At 39.0% G+C, this 26,541-nt stretch overlaps 1 protein-coding gene across 2 annotated transcripts; it reads right to left on the bottom strand.

Moving 5' to 3' along the window:
- Window positions 1–1,045: 1,045 nt before the first annotated feature.
- Window positions 1,046–22,497, bottom strand: LOC128704145 (uncharacterized). Of its 2 annotated transcripts, XM_070099022.1 has the most exons (4): window positions 21,370–22,497; window positions 20,489–20,619; window positions 17,384–17,482; window positions 1,046–2,312 (listed from the first exon to the last, which is right to left on the bottom strand). In XM_070099022.1, exons 3-4 carry the CDS (start codon window positions 17,384–17,386, stop codon window positions 1,302–1,304), a joined length of 1,014 nt encoding a protein of 337 aa, XP_069955123.1. In that variant the 5' UTR covers window positions 17,387–17,482; window positions 20,489–20,619; window positions 21,370–22,497; the 3' UTR covers window positions 1,046–1,301. The 2 variants fall into 2 exon arrangements, with proteins under 2 accessions (XP_069955123.1, XP_053655178.1); XM_053799203.2 differs by lacking the exons at window positions 17,384–17,482; window positions 20,489–20,619; window positions 21,370–22,497 and adding an exon at window positions 2,884–3,229.
- Between the last annotated feature and the right edge of the window lie 4,044 nt (window positions 22,498–26,541).

A 26,541-nucleotide genomic window follows, 5' to 3' on the forward strand; every position in this document is an offset into this window, starting at 1 on the left:
ATCAGGCACTATGCCAGTTTGTAGCAGAGGTATGCTAAGTTCCTCTTTACATTCCTTTAACACCCTTGCAAACAGTTCATCAGGACCTGGGGATTTGTTAGGTTTTAGTTTCTCTATTTGTCTGAGGACCATGTCACTAGTTACCGCAATGTGTAAGCCTGCAGCTCGACTGATGGTAGCAACTGCCTGATTTATCATGTATTTATTTTAACCAGGGTAAAACGGTAAACCCGTAGGGGTCATTTAGCGCCCGGGGAATGAGTAGCAATCAGGTTTGATCCAAGGAAAAGGGGGGACCTAATTTCCTTGGAGAGAGACTTTCCGGCTTCAGGTATGAAGCTGCTTGAGCAAGGATAGCATGTCAGCCTCTCATCTGGCACACTTGTTCCATGATGGGGAAAGGGTCCCTCCTGTTTCTGGGAAAACGCCAAACCCATATCGGTTGCAAAGCTCCTGGGGAACGCAAGACATTGATTCGATACAAGGGATTATTAACCCTTCACCGGCATAAAGGATTATTCTAATCAAGGGGGGTTGTTGTTATAATCAAGGGGGATCGGCATAAAGGAGCATCCCATTACAATCATTTGGTACACTCAACCCACATGGGTCATTGCCTGAAAAATGGGAGGTTCAAGTTTGATCCAAGGGGAGAGCAGGTGCATTTAAATCAAGAGCTGTTTAATACTGATGGTATACATACTGAAAAGTTGACGAATAAAACACTTGCAACACTTGGTTATCGTAATGTTCAAGTTAGGCTTCTTTGTCTGGACTGATCGCGTCAGTATTATATCATATAAAGCGCTAAACTGACAAGGGTCAATCGTGAAAGTATTACTGCTTCCAGTGCTGAATCCGACTGAAGCCTCTTGTGCAGGCATAGCGTTTCAGCCGTGATTATTATCAAAACTAAGCGCTGAACCACCGAGATGATATAGAGCCGAGTTTCAGCAGTGAAAATACCCAACTGTTAACATTCAACTGTGACAGGCAATAAAAAAAAAAAAAAAAAAAATGTCAAATGAAACGAAGTGAATTATGAAGTTATTTATTAACGTAGAAAAATAAAGTGCTTTGTATTCTCCTAGGAATGTAATTAATGGTAATATATAGTGAGCACGTGTAAAATAGTAGTGGTAGTACTCAGTTACGAATTGTATTACACTAAAGATATGAATAATGCATGAAACTATAATTTTTTTTGTAAAATTAGCAGGAAATACAAATAGAAGGTTGCTTGAAATATGAATAGGTTTTGTCATGGAGCTAAATTCATTATTATCAGTGTAGGATGCATGTTAGGTGTTGCAAACTAGTTTTTTGGGGTATTTGGCATAGACACACTTAATCAGCCTGGAAGGAAATTTGTCTATGGGCATCACTTGTAATAGGCAAAGTTGTTTCTCGAACTCTTGAAAAAACGCATCATAAAGCTCCATGCCCGCAGCTACAGGCATCCTTTTAGTGAACAAGAAGGTCCACATAAAATGTAAGAGTCCATGCATTTTGGAAGCCAGGTAGGGAAAGCGGAATGCCAACGCTAATCCATGCGAAGTCATTCCTCTTATGATGTCAATGCGTTTGACTAGAGTGCAAAACTCCTTCGGTGGCGAGTCCTGAAGACTGATGGGATATGGCTCTGCTCCGACTTTCTGACCACAGGCATTCACATGGTATCCATGACCGTTCATAAGCGCCTCGCCATACAATATGTGTACCATTGGGACGAATAATCCACAAGATAGTCTCTCTCTTAAAATACAAGGCAACGTCTTTGGAGCCTGAATATCATCATGTGAATATCGTCGTCCTTCAATCATAGGATGAAGTCCTAGTATGGCCGCAGCGACAAGGTTGATAGATAGTTTACCATCTTCCGTCAAAAATAAATGCCTCTTTAAACGTGACACCATACAGTCAAACGTCGCTCGAGGAGTGTTTCTCCAAAACTGGGCGAGGAGTGGCGCAAGTGTCTCCATCCATGATGGGAAATGTTTGGAGTCTACGGTCGGGAACAGTTTAAAAGATAGGTCTGCCACTGCCACAGACTCACTGTCTAAAGTGTTTTCAGCTTCAGAGGAACGTAGCATATTGCTTTCTTGTTCCATACTACAGTGTGTAGAATTGAAGTCTGTAACCTCAGTTACAATGTCTTGTGCATTTGGAAGGTGATGCAAGAAACTGCTGTTTGTCGTGATGTCCAACACTTCTGGAGAAATTGTACCACTGCTCAAACACATCGACTCCACGCTGAGACGATCGTTCTCTAAGTCTTCGTGTTCAATAAATTCTTTGTCGTTCTCCATGGCCTGGTGTTGGGAGGGTGGGGGAAAATATGTCAGTTGCAGTTATTTAAGCAAGCCTACAATATATATATATATATATATATATATATATATATATATATATATATATATATATATATATATATATATATATATATATATATATATATATAATTTATATTAGATGCATATAAAAAGAACAAAAACCACTAGGGTATTAGATGCATAAAAATATATTCCACTGACGTACAATTATTACATGGATAGGAGACGCGTTAAACCCGTTAGGGTCGTACAGCGCCTGGGAATAGGAGGAAATCCGCCTCGTTCCAAGGGAGTCAGGTCACATCCTTGGATAAAGGTTCTGACAGGCCTGGAGGAACCTCCCTTGTGGGACACTGGTGTATAAGATATTGCTCAGTTCACAGCGCTACCCAGTTTGATGTGCTCAGACCCCGACGTTGAGCTCTCGATCCAGGAATTTTCTTTTTTTGGGTACCTGTGATCAAGTATTTTTACCTCCCATTTGCCAGGCAGTGTGTGACCGGTACAGGCTTAAGCTTCCCCATAAATAAAGTAATAAAATACTACTTACTCATGAACACCCGCGCACACCCACCACCTCTGCTGGTCTCGTCCATACTGACGCTGGTTGCATGTGGTCAGCATACTCTTGCCACCATACCCTCATATATCCAGTTATATATTTTTACCTTCTCTTGCCATTTATCTATCGCCGACAAACGTTGGGTATTGCATCGACGACTTTGGAAATACTATAATTATTTGTACAAGTTTCGGAAGCGATTTCACGAGTTATAAAAAAATATTTACGCAGTGGCACCTGTACTCTGATGTTAACAGTTGTTGTTATTATTGTTTTATTTCTTTGTGATATACAAGGAATGTATAAGGTATACATAATTTAGGACAAAAGTAGGCTAAACAAATATTCATAACATCCAGTATTCTTATATTAAAGATTACACATGGGGCTAGTTTCGTACAGGAGTCATATACTCGTGTATGTAATATTATGTGTATGTAATATTATGTGTATGTAATATTATGTGTATGTAATATATATATATATATATATATATATATATATATATATATATATATATATATATATATATATATATATGTCGTGCCGAATAGGCAGAATTTGCGATCTTGGCTTAAATAGCAACGTTCATCTTTCCATATAGGTCAAGTGAAAATTTGTGTATGCAATAATTTCGCCAAAATCATTCTGAACCTAACGAAAAAAATATATTTCACTGTGTTTGCTTAGTATTAAATTATTGTAAACAAATATAAAATATATTTAGTTGGGTTAGGCTAAAATAAATTGCTCTTGTTATAACAAGGTTAGGTAAGTTTTCTAAGAAACCATACCCCGGCCGGGATTGAACCCGCGGTCAGAGTGTCTCAAAACTCCAGCCCGTCGCGTTAGCCACTAGACCAGCTAGCCACAATAAGATTCGTCCAACTAGGTATATTTCTAAACCATAGGAAGGTTAGCACAGGCACCACTGTGACCACAAATGCAAGTTTTTACAGACGAATCTCTAGCTAGCGTGGCCGTGACGAACTCGAGCTCAAGTCCCTTCACTGCCGTCAACATGACTCACGAAATCGTAATGACACAATTGCAAACAAACCATACCCCAGGCCGGGATTGAACCCGCTGTCAGAGTGTCTCAAAACTCCAGCCCGTCGCGTTAGCCACTAGACCACAAACCATACCCCCGGCCGGGGTATGGTTTGTTTGCAATCGTGTCATTACGATTTCGTGAGTCAAGTTTTCTAAGATTCTTCTGGTGCAAAATTAAAATTTTTTACATTAATATTAATGAAAAAAATATATCTTTAAACGTATAAGAGAAAATTTTAGAAAGGACTTAATTTTAAATGAGTTCTTGCTAACTGACCAGTTTTACATATTCGGCACGACATTATATATATATATAGTGCCGAATACGTAAATCTGGTCAATTAGCAAGAACTCGTTTAAACTTAAGTCCTTTCTAAAATTTTCTCTTATACGTTTGAAGATATTTTTTTTTTCAATGTTAAAGTGAAAATTTTTAATTTTGCACCAAAAGAATCTTAGAAAACTTACCTAACCTTATTATAACAAGAACAATTTATTTTAGCCTAACCCAACTATATATAATTTAGATTTGTTTACAATAATTTAATACTAAACAGAATGATTTTGGCGAAATTATTGCATACACAAATTTTCGCTTGTCCTATATGGCAAGATGATCGTTGCTATTTAAGCCAAGATCGCAAGTTCTGCCTATTCGGCACGATATATATATATATAATATATATTATATATATATATATATATATATATATATATATATATATATATAATATATATTATATATATTATATATGCGCAAGGAATTCGCTAGAGCAGGCGAAATATACACAAACACTGATCTCTGGCTGAAGGAGACTCGAACCTACCAACCTTGGAACAAGGTACGCAGTGCTTTAGCAATCTACCCACACTGGACCAATACCTTGGAGTCCAGCTTGCGCTAGACTTTGATCCAAGGCAGCCAGCTTTCAGGGAGAAGGCTTACAGCTTTTCATCTCATCCCCTGCATGCATCAGCCTTACTAGAGATATTAACAATGCAAGGAATTCCCAAGAGCAGGCGATGCATGCAGGGAATGAGATGAAAAGCTGTAAGCCTTCTCCCTGAAAGCTGGCTGCCTTGGATCAAAGTCTACCGCAAGCTGGACTCCAAGGTATTGGTCCAATGTGGGTAGATTGGTAAAGCACTGCGTACCTTGTTCCAAGGTAAGTAGGTTCGAGTCTCCTTCAGCCTGAGATCAGTGTTTATATATATATATATATATATATATATATATATATATATATATATATATATATATATATATATATATATATATATATATATATGTCGTGCCGAATATGTAAAACTGGTCAATTAGCAAGAACTCATTTAAAATTAAGTCCTTTCTAAAATTTTTCTCTTATACGTTTAAAGATATATTTTTTTCATTAATGTTAATGTAAAAATTTTTAATTTTGCACCAAAAGAATCTTAGAAAACTTACCTAACCTTATTATAGCAAGAACAATTTATTTTAGCCTAACCCAACTATATATATTTTAGATTTGTTTACAATAATTTAATACTAAACAAACACAGTGAAATATATTTTTTTCGTTAGGTTCAGAAGGATTTTGGCGAAATTATTGCATACACAAATTTTCACTTGTCCTATATGGCAAGATGAGCGTTGCTATTTAAGCCAAGATCGCAAGTTCTGCCTATTCGGCACGACATTATATATATATATATATATATATATATATATATATATAAATATATATATATATATATATATATATATATATATATATATATATATATATATATATAATTATATATAATGTGTGTGTGTGTATGTAACCAATATATATTGGTTACGTTAAATAAGTTAAAAACTTAGCGGGACTAGGCTAAAACAGCATATGTTGTTCAATCATTGATGCCTACGACAATAACAGTGACAAGAGAATATCGATTTCACGATTTTTGTTAAGCAACCTTATAAGATTATTCTGTATTTTAGAATAGAAAGTTCAGTATGCTTTCATAAGGTAAACAAATATTAAAGCCCAAAACGTCTTCAAACTGCAAAAAGTTGTGTGGGGTAGAGCTCATAACTCTACCCCATATGTTTTCAAAAGTGACAAGTCCAGTTCTTAAGATCAAGACCCCCGTCCTCACAGGATTCAAGGTACTGATATTAAAGGAAATGGTTTATATGAAATGAAATCTTAAATATTAAAAAGTTGTAATGAGTTAATGGGGTTTAAGGCCTGTTGGCTACAAGACTAATGAACGAGAAATCCATTATCTTAAGGAGAGTGAAGGCCTTACGCTATGGCTTTCTCAGCTCCGCCTTCAGGGAAATCTTTCTCGTGTTTCCTGTTCTCGAGTAGCTCGGAGACGTCCAACCTTGACGGTCCTCCCACCTACCAGCTCCTCTGCTACCATGTCTTCTGGGGTCACCCCCGTTTCTAATTCTTTTGCAGTTTTATCCTGAGACTCCTACCTCTGTGCCTCTTCCTGCTGCTTCTACTTCATTTCACTCGCTAGTTTCTCAGTCTACGAGATCACGCAAGCCTACACCCTCTTCATGTCTATCACCTGTGAAGTTGAATCTACCTTCTACCTCGGTGACTAGTTCTCACCCCGTTTCTAACACGAAAGTGCAGGTTCACCCCCCTCATATAGTCCCCTCTTCTCCTGTTCGTCCCCCTTCCCCCGTCTTCTTCCCTAGTTACCTTCCAATCTCCTCCCTCTCCTGTTCCACTGCAGGACTCTTCTGCCCCCACCAGTGCATCTTTCCAGGCTCATACTCCCCGCCCTTCTCAGACCTCTTTGATTGCCTCCGTAGTTACCCCAGTCTCTACTTGCTCTACCTCACCTGTCTCTGAAATCATCGTGTTGGCATCTTCCTTATCTGCTGAGACACTTGACGCTATCTCCAACTATACTGCGGAGACGAAACCCTCAATGAACACCGATGTACTTACTTCTAACCGTTCTTTTTCACAAGGTCCTAGATGCACTAGAAGACAAAAAGAATGCAGATGTAATATATACAGACTTTGCAAAAGCCTTCGACAAGTGTGACTATGGCATAATAGCGCATAAAATGCGTGCTATAGGAATAACAGGAAAAGTTGGTAGATGGATCTATAATTTCCTCACAAACAGAACACAAAGAGTAGTAGTCAACAGAGTAAAGTCCGAGGCGGTTATGGTGAAAAGCTCTGTTCCACAAGGTACAGTACTCGCTCCCATCTTGTTTCTCATCCTCATATCTGAACTAGACAAGGATGTCAGCCACAGCACCATGTCTTCCTTTGCAGATGACACCCGAATCTGCATGACAGTGTCTTCCTTTGCAGATGACACCCGAATCTGCATGACAGTGTCTTCCATTGCAGACACTGCAAGGCTCCAGGCGAACATCAACCAAATCTTTCAATGGACTGCAGAAAACAATATGAAGTTCAACGATGAGAAATTTCAATTACTCCGATATGGTAAACACGAGGAAATTAAATCTTCATCAGAGTACAAAACAAATTCCAGCCACAAAATAGAACGAAAAACCAACGTCAAAGACCTGGGAGTGATCATGTCGGAGAATCTCACCTTCAAAGACCATAACATTGTATCAATCACAGCTGCTAGAAAAATGACTAGGGATGCCAAGCCCATGATGACACTCTTCAGGTCCCTTGTTCTATCTCGGCTGGAATATTGCTGCACACTAACAGCACCTTTCAAAGCAGGTGAAATTGCTGACCTAGAAAATGTACAGAAAACCTTCATGGCACGCATAACGGAGATAAAACACCTCAATTACTGGGAGCGCTTGAGGTTCCTAAACCTGTATTCCCTGGAACGCAGGCTGGAGAGATACATGATTATATACACCTGGAAAATCCTAGAGGGACTAGTACCGAACTTGCACACGAAAATCACTCGCAATGAAAGCAAAAGACTTGGCAGACGATGCAACATCCCCCAAATGAAAAGCAGGGGTGTCACTAGCACGTTAAGAAACAATACAATAAGTGCCAGGGGCCTGAGACTGTTCAACTGCCTCCCAGCATACATAAGAGGGATCACCAATAGACTCCTGGCAGTCTTCAAGCTGGCACTGGACAAGCACCTAAAGTCGGTACCTGACCAGTCGGGCTGTGGCTCGTACGTTGGATTGCGTGCAGCCAGCAGTAACAGCCTGGTTGATCAGGCTCTGATCCACCAGGAGGCCTGGTCACAGACCGGGCCGCGGGGGCATTGACCCCCGGAACTCTCTCCAGGTAAACTCCAGGTACAATGGAATATCCATGGCCTCAGGGGTAATGGGGAGAACTCCAAGTGTTACTCTCCCATTTTCCCCAATATGTGTCGGGTTACAAGAACCCAGAATTCGTTCAGCTGTTATTCGTCCCATTTCGGGCTGTGCGCTGTTACATTCTTCTGATTCCTTTCCTGATGAATTATTTAATGAGAGCGCACGTTGGTATACCCTATCAACAAGTTTTTGTTCATTCTCTGCTCTGTTATACTGCAACTCGTATTTATTTACACAGATGGTGTACAGTTTGCTCTCTCTATCTTTCCCCCTCCCACGCATTTTGTATCTCTGATGTTCCATTTTTGATCTCTTCTCTACTGTCGCCCATCTTGTTAGGTGATTTTAATGCTCACCATCATCTGTGGGGAGGGTCCCACTGTGACTTGTAGTCATCAGTTGGAGAGAATTCTGGCTTCTCATCCTCTTAATGTTTTAAATACGGGTGCTCCTACTCATTTTGACTCGCACTCTGTCTCTCTCTTGCATTGATTTTTCTATCTGTTCCTCGTCAATTGCACTTGATTACGCTTGGTCTGTTCTCCCGGATTTACAGGACAGTGATCACTTTCCTATTCTTCTTACTTCGACCTTAGTTTTGACTCCGGCATCACATTCTATTCTTCAAGCCTCAGGCAGGCATTCTCAGACATGCATGCCTTGGTGGTCTAATACATGTGCCCATGCAGTGCATTTGAAACATGCCGTATGAGGCCATTATCGATATAATCTGACCTCAGAGCAATTGTCAGATTTTAAGCGGGCAAGGGTAGTTGCTCACCGCATCATGCACAACACAACACTAAATGTACTCATTGGCAAGACTGTGTCTACCATTACCTCATCTTCTCCTTTATGTGCAGTTTGGAAGAAGGTACGGAAGTTGTGTGGCAAGTACACTATGGACCCAGTTCCCATTTTGCGAGTTACTGGTGTTGGTGTTGCAGATCCTCTTGAAGTTGCCCAGAAATTAGGAATTATCTTGTCTGTGTCTACCAAGGGCTTCACCTTTGTACCTCATTTCTTGCATCTAAGTCTGCCAAGGAGCAATTGCCCTTGTTTTTCTCCTCTAATGGAATGGAGCTGTATAACGTACCTTTCATTCTCCTTGAGCTAGAGTCCATGCTTTCTGTTTGCCAGCCAACGGCAGCTGGACCTGATGATATTCATATCAGTATGCTACAACATTTGCATTCTACGGCCCTTCCAGTCCTTTTGTATCTTTTCAGTCTTGTTGGGGCGCGAGGGGGTTCTCGCTCAACAATGGAAATCTGCCATCGTACTAGCATTTCACAAACCATTTCACAAACCTTCCACTATCGTTCCATTGCTCTGACCAGTGTAGTATGCAAGGTGATGGAACGATTGGTGAACAGACATCTGATATGGTTCTTGGAGACTCACAGTAGTCTTTCCCCTCACAAATATGGCTTTCGCAAGGGCCACTCTACTTTGGACTCCATGCTCCACTTAGATACGTACGTGCGAAATGTCTTTGCTAACAAACACTCTGTCCTTGTAGTCTTTTCTTTTTTTTTTTATCTTGGAGGTACAACATTTTAGCCCTAGCCCACTCCTTAGGCCTCCACAGTAATCTACCAGCCTTCCTTGCTGCTTTCTTATCTGACAGACATTTTTGGGTCCATGTTCGCACCTTGCTTTCCTCAGACTTTGTACAAGCCGAGGGAGTCCCACAAAGTTGTGTCCTTAGCACTACCTTTTTTTTCTTAGATATAAATGACCTACCTTCCGTTCTTCCATTGCATATTTGGTCATCACTTAATATGGATGACTTCACTATAACTTACTCAGGCACTGACTGTCGCTTGGTAGCAGTCTCCCTTCAGGATGTGATTGACTGAGTTTCCCATTGGACCCCTTCTCATGGCTTTAAATTTTCTAGTATGAAAACCCGTTTCATTACCTTCACTAGACGTCCTCTTATCCCAGATATTTCATCGTATTTACACGGGTCACGTATTCCAGAATGTGATATGGTCATTTCTTGGCTTTCTCTTCAATCGCTGGTTGACATGGAAACCTCACATTTCTTCTTTGAAGGCAACTTGCCATGGTCAACTGAATCTCCTTAAAATTCTCGCACATCGTTCATGGGGAGCAGATCCCCGAACTCTCCTCCATTTACATTCCACCCTAGTCTTGTCCAGGCTGGATTATGGCAACCAAGTCTATTCTGCGGCTTCTCCTACAACTCTTTCTAAGTTAGATCCCCTTCATCACCAAGGTCTCCATTTATGCCTTGGTGCTTTTCGTTCATCCCTTGTTGAAAGCCTCTATGCAGAGGCGAATGTTCCTTACTTAGCTGATCGTCGTTACTTTGTCCGTGCTCATGATCTTTGTGTTTCTTCTACGTATAGGTTGGTCTCAGACATTAGTAGAAGTCCATTGTTTGGTGCCCCTGCCTACTCTGACCATTTTCTCTTCATCTTTGCTCACTCTGGTCTTCTCTTCAGTTGCCTGCCTTGTATGTTCATTTAGCATCTGCCTTTTCCGTTCCCCATTGAGAAGTTCCAACGATTCATGATGTCTGTTCTCCCCCACTACCATGCACCAAAGCTCTCCTGCCTACGACTGCTTCCCACTCTCTTTTTCTCAATCACTTCTGGTCACGTGCTCATGCCATCACTGTTTATACTGATGGTTCTAAATCTTCTGATTACGTTGGGTTTCCCTGACGATGTTGTCGGCTAGTATTTTTACTGCCGAGTTGTATGCCATCCTCATAGTGCTTCTTCGTATTACATATACGTATGTCTCTTTTTACATTTGTGATCATTTCAGATTCCCTTAGTGCCTTACAAGCCATTAAACAATTTAATTCCCTTCATCCATTAGTCCTTCGTATCCAACTATGGTTGTGCCATGTGGCTAGCAAAAACAAATACGTTGTTTTCTGGTGGATCCCTGGACACGATGATGTGCAGGGCAATGAACAAGCGGATGCTGCTGCGCGGTCAGCGGCCCGTCTTCGCAGCCGTTGGCAACAACGGTGGTCGGGCATGCACCATAAGAAATTGCATGTTATTAAACCGCCTTTAGGTTTGTGGCCATTTTCTTACCACCATTGCCATTCTCGGAAGACTGCCCTTTCCCAGCTCTGCATTGGCCATACGCGCCTTACCCATGGATATCTCGTGGAACAATGCCCTATTCCCCTCTGTGAGGTTTGTCAGGTCCCTATTTCGGTTCTTCACTTTCTTGTCAATTGCCCAGTTTACCATTGAGCTCGCAGGATATACATGTACCTCCAACGATGCCGCTGCCCTACCACTCTTACTTTATCTTCTCTTCTTGCAAACAGCCCTGCCTTTGACTTACAATCACTTTTTTACTTTTTGTCAGCAACTGTTTTACTGTACAAACTTTGACACATAGCCCTTAGTGTCCCTTCCAACTCTTTTCTCCCCTCACTTCTTATCCCCTCTCCACGTAGGTGTTTATTGCCTCGGCACTTTTTTCTGCCCTGCAGCGCTGTATGACCCTTGTCGGTTTAGCACTTTCTTTGATTATAATAGTAACAATATGTCGTTTATGTAGATTGTGATCAACACGGGGCCTAACACTGACCCCTGTGGAACACTGCTCATGACACTTCCCCACTCTGATTTCTCCTCATTAATGCAAACTCTCTGCTACCTATCTGTCAACCATGCCTCTATCCAGGAAAAATTTCTCCCATTCCATGCGCCTTAATTTTCCTCAATAGTCTCCAGTGTAGGACTCTATCAAAACCCTTACTGAAGTCCATATACAAAATATCACATTCATTACCATGATCTACCTCCTCAAATACCTTACTGAAAAAAGTTAAATTCGTAAGGCAGGAATGCCCTTTTGTAAAACCTAACAGGATACAAACGCCTCTCAGTGTATATATCCTGTTAGGTTAGTACACAAACATTAATTCGTAATATAAATTTTTATTTTGTTTTGAGTTAGTGGAACCCCGAATATCAGCCGCTGCGTTTATCGGCCAAATCGTATTTAGGTCAGTTTTGGGAAGAAATTTTGCTCCAAATTTCAACCAGTGCCTTGCAAATCGGTAGTATTATACGCATCAGCCCGCCTCCCGCCAGGACACCACGCGCAGGTGAGTCAGTCTCCCTGTGTCTCTCGGTTTATGAGCACATACTCTGTGCATTCATCCAAACATTTCCTTAAAATCCATTGGTTTTCGTGCTTGTTTATTAAGCGTGGCTGTGAAATAAGCCACCATGCGCCCAAAGAAAGTGCCTAGTAAAGTTCCTTTGGCAAAGAAAGTGAGAAACACGATGGAATTTAAGAAATAAGTTATTGAAAAATACGAGTGGTGTGCGGGTGCTGGACCTTGCCAGGATGTATTAGAAATCCAAATCAACAATCACTTCCTCCTGGCAAAGAAAGAACAAATCAAGGAAGCTGATATGGTGAAAGGGGTAAACATGTTAAAAAAAAAGAGATGACGAACAATGGAAGATGTGGAGAAGTTGTTGTGGATCAGCAAAAAACAGTTAGCAGGAGATAGTGTTTCAGAGATAATCATTTGTGAAAAGGCAAGGCAGTTGCATGCAGATCTCATAAAGAAAATGCCTAGAACTAGTGCTGATGTTAGTGAATTTAAGGCCAGCAGAGGGTGGTTTGACAGATTTAAGAAGCATAGTGGCATACAGTGTTGTAAGGCATGGTGAGGCTGCAAGTACAAACGAACATGCAGCTGAAAAATTTGTGCAGGAATTCAAGGGGTATGTAGAGACTGAAGAATTCCACCCCCAACAAGTGTTCAGTTGTGATGCAACAGGCCTCTTATGGAAGAAAATGCCAAAGAGGACCTACGTCACACAGGAGAAAAAGGCACTTCTAGGACACAAGCCTATGAAGGATAGGCTAACTCTTTTGTTCTGTGCTAACGCTAGTGGGGATTTCAAAGTGAAGCCTTTACTGGTGTATCACTCTGAAAATCCCAGAGTGTTCAAGAAAAACAATGTCATCAAGAGTAAATTGTGTGTGATGTGGAGGGCTAACAATAAGGCATAGGTCACAAGGCAAATTTTCATTGACTGGGTCCATGAAGTGTTTGGCCAAGTGTGAAAAAATACCGACAGGACAATAAATTGCCACAAGTGCCTCCTGGTAATGGACAGTGCTCGTGCTCATCCTCCAAACTTGGTAGACCAATTGTCTAGGGATTTCAGTTTTATAACAGTGAAGTTCTTGCCTCCTAACACCACTCCTTTCATCCAGCCCATGGACCAGCAGGTCATTTCTAACTTCAAAAAGTCTACACAAAAGCATTGTTTCAAAGGTTCTTTGAAGTGACCTCGGACACTGAATTGACCCTAAGAGAGTTCTGGAGGTATCAATTCAGTATCTACAGCTGCATAAGCCTTGTAGGTAAGGCTTGGCAGGGAGTGACTTCTAGGACTTTGAACACTTCTTGGAGAAAGTTGTGGCCAGAATGTGTCCTCAAGAAGGATTTTGAAGGGTTTGAGGCTGACCCTGATGACCCTATGCCTGTTGTGGAATCTATTGTGTCTTTGGGGAAGTCCATGGGGTTGGATGTGAGTGGTGAGGATGTGCAAGAGTTGGTGAAGGACCACAGGGAAGAGCTAACCATTGAAGAGCTGCAGCACCTTCAACTGGAACAGCAACAGACCACAGCTGAGGAACTTGCTTCAGAGGAGGGAGAGAAGTGCCTTCTTCAGAGATTAAGGAGATTTGTGCAGTGTGGGGTAGGGTGCAAGCTTTTGCTGGGAAATATCACCCTGACCAAGCTGAAACAAACCATATCTACAACATGTTCAGTGACAAAATCTTGGCCCGCTTCAGGCAAATCTTAGAGACACCAGAAACAGACCTCTCTGGACATTCTTTGTACAACAGGGGTCCAGTGACTCTCGAGCTGGTCCTAGTGCTATTAAAAGAGGGACTTGATACCTGAAATCATTATGGAGGGGGATTCCCCTTCCAAACAATAACCTCCTCCTCCCTGTCTTCCATACGCCAACAAGAGTCTTCAATATAGGTATGTAATAATGATTTAAATGTTCATTTATATGTAATTGTCATTGTTTTGTGTACATAAAACTATAGTTAATCTATACAGAATGCATTTTTTTTTATTATTTTTGGGTGTCTGGAACAGATTAATTGTATTTACATTAATTCTCAGGGGAAATATTGCTTCGAATTTAAACCGACCTTCTGGAATGGATTACAGCCGATATTCGGGGTTCCACTGTATACTCATGTCCACAACCATACAGTAGAAATAAATTAATATTAGTTTTTAATTTATATTCATGTTTTTTAGATTCTTAAAACTGTCATATGTGTAAATTAACCAAGGATAACCTAATAGCCAAACACTAGGTACCATAAAAGATGAGATTTGAGATTTTTTAACCCGGGGAGGGTTAGCCACCCAGGCTAACCCAAGAAAGTCAGTGCAGTGGCATCGCTAGGGTTGGTGTCACCCGGGGCAGAATCTTTGGTGTCACCCCCCATGAAATGGGGGGAGTAAACTCCAGTTACATCATTACTGCATAACCAGTGACTAATGTTTAGCAATAAGAACGTTTAAGGGCCATAAACCAAACAGGAGAATACTTTTCAACTTTATTAATGATAAAATAAATAATTCTAGTAATGTTGAGGAAACATAAACTCAGATACCACTTTGAGTACAGGCAACAGATCCAACATTTATTCATCTTCAACAAGGCCCAAAAAAATAAAAAATGAAAAATAAAGGAAAACATTGCAATATCAGAGAAATACTTGTTCTGATTTAACCTTGAGTACGGGTAACATCTCAGTGAATCTGATCTTACATTTCCTTGCCTTCAATTTTGCAAAATCATCTATATCATCAGAATCAATGATTTTCGCTATATAGGCCTATTTGTACTCCATAATCATATAATGAGCTATATAGAAATGAACGATTTTTCTCTTATGTTGCTGCAGCTCTGTTTTGTGCATTAGTCACCTTTAGAGGCTCTATGGTGTCACCCCTAAATGGTGTCATCCGGGCCCCTACCTTACGACGCCACTGAGTCAGTGTGTCATTGCGGACTGTATGTCATATTACAATTGTGGTCCTTTAATCTTGTCCTCCAGGATGTGATTCACACTAGTCAGCTGACACCCTGGGATCTACTTACTGCAAGGCGAATCAGGGACACAAGGTGTAAGGTGACTAACATCCAGGTACCTACTTATTGCTACGTGAACAGGGATGTCAGGTGTAAGGTGATTAGCATCTGGGTATCTACTTATTGCTAGGTGAACGGATAGCAGGTGTAAGGAAACGCCCAACTTTTCCACCCATCTTACCTGGAGTTTACCTGGAGAGAGTTCCGGGGGTCAACGCCCCCGCGGCCCGGTCTGTGACCAGGCCTCCTGGTGGATCAGAGCCTGATCAACCAGGCTGTTGCTGCTGGCTGCACGCAAACCAACGTACGAGCCACAGCCCGGCTGGTCAGGAACCGACTTTAGGTGCTTGTCCAGTGTCAGCTTGAAGACTGCCAGGGGTCTGTTGGTAATCCCCCTTATGTATGCTGGGAGGCAGTTGAACAGTCTCGAGCCCTTGACACTTATTGTATGGTCTCTTAACGTGCTAGTGACACCCCTGCTTTTCATTGGGGGGATGTTGCATCATCTGCCAAGTCTTTTGCTTTCGTAGTGAGTGATTTTCGTGTGCAAGTTCGGTACTAGTCCCTCTAGGATTTTCCAGGTGTATATAATCATGTATCTCTCCCGCCTGCATTCCAGGGAATACAGTTTTAGGAACCTCAAGCGCTCCCAGTAATTGAGGTGTTTTATCTCCGTTATGCGCGCCGTGAAGGTTCTCTGTACATTTTCTAGGTCAGCAATTTCACCTGCCTTGAAAGGTGCTGTTAGTGTGCAGCAATATTCCAGCCTAGATAGAACAAGTGACCTGAAGAGTGTCATCATGGGCTTGGCCTCCCTAGTTTTGAAGGTTCTCATTATCCATCCTGTCATTTTTCTAGCAGATGCGATTGATACAAGTTATGGTCCTTGAAGGTGAGATCCTCCGACATGATCACTCCCAGGTCTTTGACGTTGGTGTTTCGCTCTATTTTGTGGCCAGAATTTGTTTTGTACTCTTATGAAGATTTAATTTCCTCGTGTTTACCATATCTGAGTAATTGAAATTTCTCATCGTTGAACTTCATATTGTTTTCTGCAGCCCACTGAAAGATTCGGTTGATGTCCGCCTGGAGCCTTGCAGTGTCTGCAATGGAAGACACTGTCATGCAGATTCGGGTGTCATCTGCAAAGGAAGACACGGTGCTGTGGCTGACATCCTTGTCTATGTCGGATATGAGGATGAGGAACAAGATGGGAGCGAGTACTGTGCCTTGTGGAACAGAGCTTTTCACCGTAGCTGCCTCGGACTTTACTCTGTTGACGACTACTCTCTGTGTTCTGTTAGTGAGGAAATTATAGATCCATCGACCGACTTTTCCTGTTATTCCTTTAGCACGCATTTTGTGCGCTATTACGCCATGGTCACACTTGTCGAAGGCTTTTGCAAAGTCTGTATATATTACATCTGCATTCTTTTTGTCTTCTAGTGCATTTAGGACCTTGTCGTAGTGATCCAGTAGTTGAGACAGACAGGAGCGACCTGTTCTAAACCCATGTTGCCCTGGGTTGTGTAACTGATGGGTTTCTAGATGGGTGGTGATCTTGCTTCTTAGGACCCTTTCAAAGATTTTTATGATATGGGATGTTAGTGCTATCGGTCTGTAGTTCTTTGCTGTTGCTTTACTGCCCCCTTTGTGGAGTGGGGCTATGCCTGTTGTTTTCCCATGTGGGGCATTGAACCATGGACACTCATTGTGTGAGGCGAGTGCGTTACCAACCAAGCCACTGTATAGGATTTTAATAATTTCTTGGTTGCATTCAGCTCTTGTAGCATATTGAAGAGTTTTGTTTTCAATTACTGTTTTATTGCAAAGAATAAATAATGACTAGAATAATAATTCTGCCTGTCAGTTACAAATATGAGCAGCATCTATTAAAGGAATTAGTAATAGAAGTACATATAATTAATAGAAGTATAATTAATATTTCCATCTATTCTTTTAGTGTGAGCAATGCTAGGTGATGGTAAAGAAGAGAAACACTCACCATTGGACATCAGCACTTAGGACTTCAGAGCACATCAGTACCTGGCAGACAGGAGCACAGTGCACACTGGCACCAACAAATTCTTCATAAGATGCAAAGCTACAAGGAAAAGTGTCGATCATTTAGGACAGATATTAACCCACATTATAAAACCAAACACATGCATTACTGATACTTTACTAAATATTTAATGCAAATGATGTTGCCTAATAAAAACAAAGAAATAATCATAATAGATTATTATCAGTAATTATTATTATATCCATTGAAAAAGTGCTAAACCTGTATGGGTCGTACAGTGCCAAAAAAAAGAAGGCAGGGAAGAAGTGTATGAAGGTAAGGTATATGTGAAAAGGGTGAATCAAAGTTGGTGTGGTTGTACTAGAAATGTGTGTAGAAAGCTAAAGAATCTTAATGTATAATTTTGGCTTATAAAGCAGTTTTGTAGAGGAAGTGAGGTTTATCTTGCTGGCAAAAAATCACTCAGGCATTAATGTTTATTATTTTGCCACAATTCAGTGAAAGAATTAAAAGTGAACCCTTCATTTAACAGACCTAAATTTAACGAATCTCCATTTAGCGGACTTTGGAAATATGGGACAAAATCCCCTGGGTCAGTAGATTTGGAAATGATGGATAAAGTCCTTTGGTCACAGTGTATATTATTGTCACATGGCAAAACAAACTTCTCTATCATTTTATAATGGTGACCTTAATATATAGTGTATGGAGATGAGAAACTGTGTGTAAGCGAGTGACCAAGTAATGTATATCATCTTGTAATGACTATTTCAGGTGTAAATACAAGCTCTGATTTCCTAGTGACAGAGAAAGTACCATTTTTCCTGCGGTTATGAAGCCAGTGTTTTGTGTGGTAGGGAATACTCAGTATGTGGTATATAACATGTCTTAAACCAGCATTTGTGTGTGGTAGAGAACATATCCTACATCAGCACTTTTGTGTGGTAGGTAACCATTGCTACACTAGCACTTGTGTGGTATGAAACTTTTGGTACACCAGCACATGTGTGTGGTAGAGAATACTTCCTACACCAGCACTTGTGTGTGGTAAGGAACACTTTCTACACTAGCACTTGTGTGTGGTAAGGAACACTTTCTACACTAGCACTTGTGTGTGGTAAGGAACACTTTCTACACTAGCACTTGTATGTGGTAGGGAATATTTTCTATGCCAGCACTTGTGTACTATCAGAGGAAATCCTTTACGCTCAAATATTTACCTGTGGCTATGTACGGTAAATATATATGCGATAAAAGTTAAAATAGGTGTGTACTGTATACTGTATTGTATGTATGTATGTATGTATGTATGTATGTATGTATGTATGTTTATATATATATATATATATATATATATATATATATATATATATATATATATATATATATATATATATATATATATATATATATATATAAAATTTTTATGTACAATATGTTGGTATATTTAACCTAAAGTAAATAAGTATTTATACTCCATTTTTTAAGAGCTGTCATTCTGGTGAAATTATCAGGGGATATTAGAGATGTATTTTCCTGATCCGTCCCATCGTTAAGCTTTTCCTTAAATGAAAGCAATACAGTGTGAAAGTTTTGTGCCCAGTTCTTCCAAGAAAGTATCTGCATTTATTAACTAATATGTCATTTATGTTCTGGGTCTCGCTACAAAAATATTTACACGATCTTGTCATTGTCATTAGTTGGTAAACATGTGAAGCAGTCTTATTTTTTGCATCAGATCACATTTTAAAGATTTACACATAAAATGCAGCAGCATAAGACAGCCTCAACAAATACAGCTAATGGTATGTTTTATTTTGTCTGGTAAAATACAGGTACTGTACTTTGAAATATTGCAGTCTTAAAATGTTTCATATTAAATTAAAAGTGTGGACATAATATAGGAATATTCACATGTACTTTATATAAAGTTACTATTGCTGTATTTTAATGATGACTTCTACAGAACTGTTGCTGAACATATTAAAAATAATACTGTATGAGTAAATTACTATATTTTCCAGGATATAAGGAGCTCCTCAATTTGGCAGGCATATTTTGGGTAAAATGAAAATAATGCAGTACGTATGTACTGCTTAGAGCTAGTGGTAGGCTGCTCATTTGCACAGTGTAGCTGAATGAGATGAAACCTTATGCAGCCTGTCACCTGCTCCACTGTTGCCAGCTACCAGAACAAACAAGACTGTCTGTTGTTTACAAATGGCTACCTTACAATTATTTATAACTGCTGATGCTGGTTCACCTATTACATATTGGTAATAAGTAAATTAATGTAGGTAGTAGGTTGGTAGACAGCAACCGCACAGGGAGGTACTACCGTCCTGCCAAGTGAGTGTAAAACGAAAGCCTGTAATTGTTTTACATGATGGTAGGATTGCTGGTGTCTTTTGTCTGTCTCATAAATATGCAAGATTACAGGTAAGTCTTGCTACTTCTACTTACACTTAGGTCACACTAAACATACATGTACAAGCATATACACACCCCTCTGGGTTTTCTTCTATTTTCTTTCTAATTCTTGTTCTTGTTTATTTCCTCTTATCTCCATGGGGAAGTGGAACAGAATTCTTCCTCTGTAAGCCATGCGTGTCATAAGAGGCGACTAAAATGCCGGGAGCAAGGGGCTAGTAACCCCTTCTCCTGTATATATTACTAAATTTAAAAGGAGAAACTTCAGTTTTTTCTTTTGGGCCACCCCACCTCAGTGGGATACGGCTGGTACGTTGAAAGAAGAAAGAAGATGTAAATTATAATATGTAATAGTTACTAATCGCCAAAGTTATCTAGGGAAACAGTTTTGTAAGGTGGGTGTGTGGGGTTCAGTTTATTGGTACCACAGCACTGAAATCGCCATTTGCCACTAATCTGCTTAGCCTGCCCTTGTTCCTGATCCTAAGCAAATATAGCACAGGCTGATTTTTCTTTGAGTTTTTTTGAAGGGGGAAGGAACTGCACCTTATATGCTGGAAAATACAATAATATTTTTTGGCATGAGCACAAAGTGCAGTTTTTTAATCTCGGTCACTCGCATATATTGTCCAGTACTGTATGTATAGTACTTACAAATGGCAGCTACCATATACTCGTATATTTATAAGAAACCGAAGTTGTGTTGTGGCAGTCAGATGAGAGCTTTCAAGATACAGTTGAATCCCCAAGTTCAAGAGGGTTATGTTCCTGGAAATCTTGTGAATCTGGAATTTTTAAATATGTACTGTAATACAGAATTCTTTATGGTTTAATATTTATTTTAAATTTGAGGCTATTTTGTTTTCAGGGGTCATATATTTAAATGTTGCTCTTTTCTATATGTAAGTGGCATTCATAAAACAGATAAATGCCAGATGAAGAGATTTGGGTGTGAGACAAATAATGAGTACCTATAGAATGAAAATGGTTATCAATTTAGGTGTTGTGCACCAAGCCATAACAAATTGATACAGGAGGCCCTCCACATTCGCGAGGGTTAGAGGACCAAGAACCTCACAAATCTTGAAAATTCACAAATGTTTGGTGTGCAGATATGATGATACTGTACTGTAGCATTCGTGAATGTTTTGATGCATAAATATATTGTAGGGAAATATAACAAGAGCATTTATTTAGCCTAACAATACTGCTTCCTTAACCTATTGAACCACAATCATAAAACACATGAAAACATCGTAAAATATTGTATATACATGTTATGGTTTAACCCTTAAACTGTCCAAACGTAGATCTACGTTTTTCAACATTTGAAAGTATGTAAAAAAAAGTAATCGTTTTTTTTTTTTTTACATTTGAAAACGTGTAAAAAACTTTGATCTACTTTCTTTTTTTTTGTTATATTTGAAAATATGTAAAAAACGTAGATCTACTTTTGGAGCACTACGCATGTGAATATAGATCTGCTTGGACAGTTTAAGGGTTAATAACAAATAATGAATAAATAAAACACTCACCACTCGTAAGGTTAGGTAGACGAACTCTGACGACTTGTGATGATGATGATAGCCATGCAGTTACTAATAACAGTTGAATGGAGGTGATTATATGGAGTGTAACTGCATGGCATGATGAGTCTAGTGTGTGGATTCTAACTCTTCATTGCCAGCATCACTGCCGACATCGCTAGAGTCAGAGTTAGCAACAGAGTCAGACTCTGCCATGGATTGGGGTTCAGGTGAGGCAGTAGGGGTAGTGGCAGGCTTCCTTGTGAAGAACATTGTGATAGGCAACTGAGGCTGTTTCCTCTTCATAACTACAAACAGAGTTTTGTAGGGAATTATGCTCCTATCAGTGTTGCTCATCACCTTCAAAGCCCTTAACATCGATGGGTCTTCGTCATGAAAAAATTGTTTGAGCTGTATTGGGCATTTGTGAATGTTCGAAGCTCACAAAAGTGGAACTCGTGAAAGTGGAGGGCTAGCTGTATAGTGTAGAAACTCACAAAGGGTCAAGGCTGTTCACTAGATATTCTTTAGTAAAACTTTGTATAATTGAATTTCATGGATTCAAAAGCTTGCAAATTTCAGGGTTTGTTCACTTGCATTAACAAAAAATTGCATTCATTGCAAATTCCATTTTCTAGAAATGTGTAGGATCCTTATTGTGTGATTAGTATGTAAGCTTATCTGTCCAAAATATGCCCTAGAAATATAATGTTTTTGGAGATCTGAGCCCATTTCCAAAGAATTTTTGCATGAAATGAGGGAACTGCATGAATGTGATTATTAATGTAGCTGCCTTTTTTTCGCAGTTTACTGGAGAATATGGCATTAGTAGCAAAGTCAAAGGCCATTAATATGTTAGTCATCCTTGTGCCATATTATAAGAAATTAAAAATACTGTATAAGTTACAAGTAAAGCACAAAAAAGTGTTTTGACAGAGTTGTGGTACTGGGTTGCACATGTAAATGTTACTAAAGAAATATAACTAAAAAAAAATCACTAATCTTTAGCATTAATGCATAATATTATTGGAATTGAGCAATTTGCTACCCAATGCTACAAAATATTATTGTGGACCTGAAATGTAAAGTCTTCATTATTGCATTTATCAATTATATTTGATATTGTCTATTTCTTAGGTTAGGTTGATGGACAAACTGATTTTAAGTACAGTATAAGGAAATAGTTACTGTCCTTTAATAACAGTAAATAATGTAACAGGTCAAGGCATCAATTAATACTAGTGTTCATTTTTTCAATAATATTACTGTTTCTTTACTTCACTGTGCAAAAAAAAAATTAATTTATTAATGTGTATTTTATAGTTAAAATTAATGCGTGGATAAGTATGTTAAAGTTTACTAATAATTTGCTCTTAGACATTGCCTTCAAGTCAAGAACAGTACCAGACAGCTCATCCAGGAGTTGAAAATATTAAGAATAGTTTCTGCTGTCTGCTTAATAGATGGAAGTTTATTTTATGACAGTTAAAATAAAGGTTAGCAAATGGTTTTGATTGGTGTCCTTGTCAGAGGTGCTTAATGGTAGTGCAATTTTTGTTATTACTCACACTTGTTGAAGGTTTCAACATTGCACAGCTTTGTTTATTTTTTGCCTATAATGTGATGCACATTCTCCTCTCCACTGACTAATTTACAAAAAGCTTATATTTATATAACAATATGTGTTAGACTCATGTGAAAATTGTGTTGAATTTTAATTTACTTCTGTTCTAAAGATTTTGTGTATCAAAGCAATGTATGACAAATATCATGTTACACAGTACTGTATCATGTGTGGAAGTTAAATTTAATCTGCCTATGGGTTCTTAAACTAAACATGCTTTAAGCTTACAAAGGAAAAAATCTTTCAATATACATACAGTTCAAGTGTTTTCATTGTACTTCAGAGTAACATGGGAGGGGATTATTACTATTATATTCATGGGGAAGAAGTAAACTTGTAGAGGTTATGTAGCACCTTGGACAATTGAAGGTAATCAGGTTAGATTGAAGGAAAGTAAGGGTACCTGAAATTACTTGGATCAAGAACCCTTCAATATCAAGGCAACCCTCTTGAAGGATACCTTGGGGAGGAGTACCCAGTCCCAAACGATTCCTTTATACACATCCATGGGATCAGTAAAATACTAGCAATTTCTAAATTCTGAATTATACAGAACCTTATATGTATTTTTTTTTTAAATTTCAAATTACACAAGGGTTTAGTGCACTTTCAAGCCATTATTAATTTTTCAGTAAGTGGAGGGGAATATGTGTATGAAGTTAATGCCCCACATTGGGGCGACAGCTGTAGGCCCATATTATATACCTCAAGATTGTCGGGGCTGAGTATATATATTTATTTATATATATATACACTATATATATCTCTCCATTCACATAAATATTTATAAAAGTGAAACATTACCTAACCCTGTTATTAGTTACTATACAGTAATTTGTTTCCTTGTGCATGGGTTGTTTTTTCCCCTTACATCAGTTTTGTAAACTCTTTCAAGGTTATGTTCCAATTGAGGTGTTTAAAGTAGAATCCAGATCAACATAAAATACACCCAAGATGGATGCAAGAGGTATAAAATACTGATACTGTTATTTAAAGACAAATATGCAGTTTGGATATTTTATTTAGACGTTTATCTAGAAGAGCAACTTTTTTTCAAGTCTGTATTGACTTAAAAAAGCTGGTCTCCAAAAGAGAGAGAGAGAGAGAGAGAGAGAGAGAGACAGACAGACAGACAGACAGACAGACAGACAGACAGACAGATAGATAGAGAGACAGAGACAGAGACAGAGAGAGATAGACTGAGAGAGAGAGAGATAGACTTAGAGATATTATCTAAATAAAAGTGTCCAGACTACTTGTGTGCCTTTGTTAAACATACATTCAAGATATTGGAAATATAGCAAATATTCTCATAAGCAAAAACACTTACAAAAATATTAACAATAAAGGCATGTGATACTAAATTTTATCTTTTTGACAGCTACATGTTCACAAGTAAACAATGTGATCACAAATAAATATATACTACTGCATATGTATGTACAGTATGCATGTGCATGTATATACCATTACATGTGCACTTGCAATGTGTCATTGCATGATGTACCATGTATATGCACAAACACTCGTGTACTGTACATACTGGTGTTGTGGTATCAGTCATTTACTTCCCAAAATGAAGAAACAAACACTTTTGTTAAAGTACCTTGTTGAAAAGATTTTGTAAATCTTGTGCTTGCTATTACTCTAAAAGGATAAGACAAGTAAAATAAAAAATTGGTTCCCATAAATTTTAACTCTACAGATACAGTATAGCAATAAATAATACAGTATCTTGTACAGTATTAGGGAAATTTGTTTCTTGCATTGTAAAATTTGTTATACAATACCTATTATTATCAGTTTTATGTAATACTTATAGTAAACTTTACAAAAGTCTGAGTGTTTTTAAATCCTTGGTAATTTTGTATTTTTCTTTTTTAATAAACAAGTCAGTGTTAACCTCATCCTTTTTTACAGAATATAACATTTTAAATAAATAAAACTACTGTCTTTAGATTCCATGAACTATTATTGGAATTGCAACCTGTATGTAGATCTCAACACAAGCAATAGACTAATAGTCTTAGATAACTAACTTATTTGCCCAGTTAACCATCTGCTTAATTCTTTCATGTATGTTTTCTTGCTGTCTTGTGGTGTAGGCCCCCAGCATCATTCAAAATTGCTTACCAAGGGAAGGTGCTGGACAATGGCTCATGGAAACCCTCCAGCAAAAGTAGTTTTTCAACACTGAAAATCTTTATATCCTGTGTTTCATGTTTTATGAACTGCATTGGGAATCCTGATGCCAGTGCCCAAATTCATGGTGAAGGCGGTTGAAGACCTTAATAAGGAGGATACTAACTGCAGAGCACTGAAACGAGAAACTTGGCCTGAATGGCTCTTAGGGGGTTTTGTAACAAGTGAGGAGCTTTTAATCCAAGGAATTAAACTTACTCTTCCCTGCCTCGGATCAAATCCAAATGCTTCTCTTTGCTCCAGGCACTGTATGACACTTAATACTTGGGAATTCTTCACTTGCCTAACCCTTGGGCACGACCTACTTCCACATTGGACAAATGTGACACCACCTACGACTGCTGCACCTCTCCTGCCTACGGTTTATAAGATGCTTCTCCACACATATGCCGTATTCTATTCAAGATTGATGGACTGACCACATCGACTCAAGGTTGAGGGACTGATTACCTCATTCTTCTCCTGTTCTTCACGTTTCTCCTTTGTATGGACTGATGAAGCCACTGTGTGGCAAAACATTTCCTCAATAAAGATACCCAGGAGTTGCACTTGTGTCTAATTTATCAACGTGTCGGTTCTCTGAACCATTCATCTACAGCTTATATGTGGTTAGGAATTATTTATATTACCTTATATTTTAGCAAAGTATGCTTGAATTTAAACAAGTTTAAGTGGTTATGCCTTATTTACAGTTGGCAAAATCAGAGTACTTTTTTCAGAATGGTTTTTAACATACCACTGCGGACAGAATACTTTGACATTTTGTAATAAAGTTGGTAGAATTACCGACAATATGTAAAGTAAAAGGACACAAGTGCAGCTGATGTGACATTTTATTGTGGCAACATTTCGCTCTCCAGGAGCTTTGTCAAGCGGCTTGACAAAGCTCCTGGAGAGCGAAATGTTGCCACAATAAAATGTCACATTAGTTGCACTTGTGTCATTTTACTTTACACTTGACATTTTCTTGAACATTTTTGAGTGAGTTGTCTCTGAATTTATTAATTTTATCGCACTCCAGTACATAACGCAAGGTGTAACAATTGTCCATCTGGCAGTTTATAGTTTGGTCTATATCTGGTGGTGGTGATTTAACATGCCAGAGATACTTGTAATAGCCAGAGCCAGGCAGTAGTGACATCCAAGAGTCTTCTGCCATGCTGGATGCGCCATAGACATTGCTCCTCCTGCATGAAAGATGGACTGACTGATGTCAGTCTCCCTTAGTTTCAAGCCATTTAAGTTCTTTTCATATTATTGTTCTCAAACTGCTAACTGACAGCCCGAGATTGTAATCTACTCTATGAAGGCATACGAGTGCCAATTCATCAGTTCTGTCATGCATCTGAAGACCA

The sequence above is a fragment of the Cherax quadricarinatus genome, chromosome 66 (genome assembly GCF_038502225.1).
Source record: "Cherax quadricarinatus isolate ZL_2023a chromosome 66, ASM3850222v1, whole genome shotgun sequence".
Lineage (NCBI taxonomy): Eukaryota > Metazoa > Arthropoda > Malacostraca > Decapoda > Parastacidae > Cherax > Cherax quadricarinatus.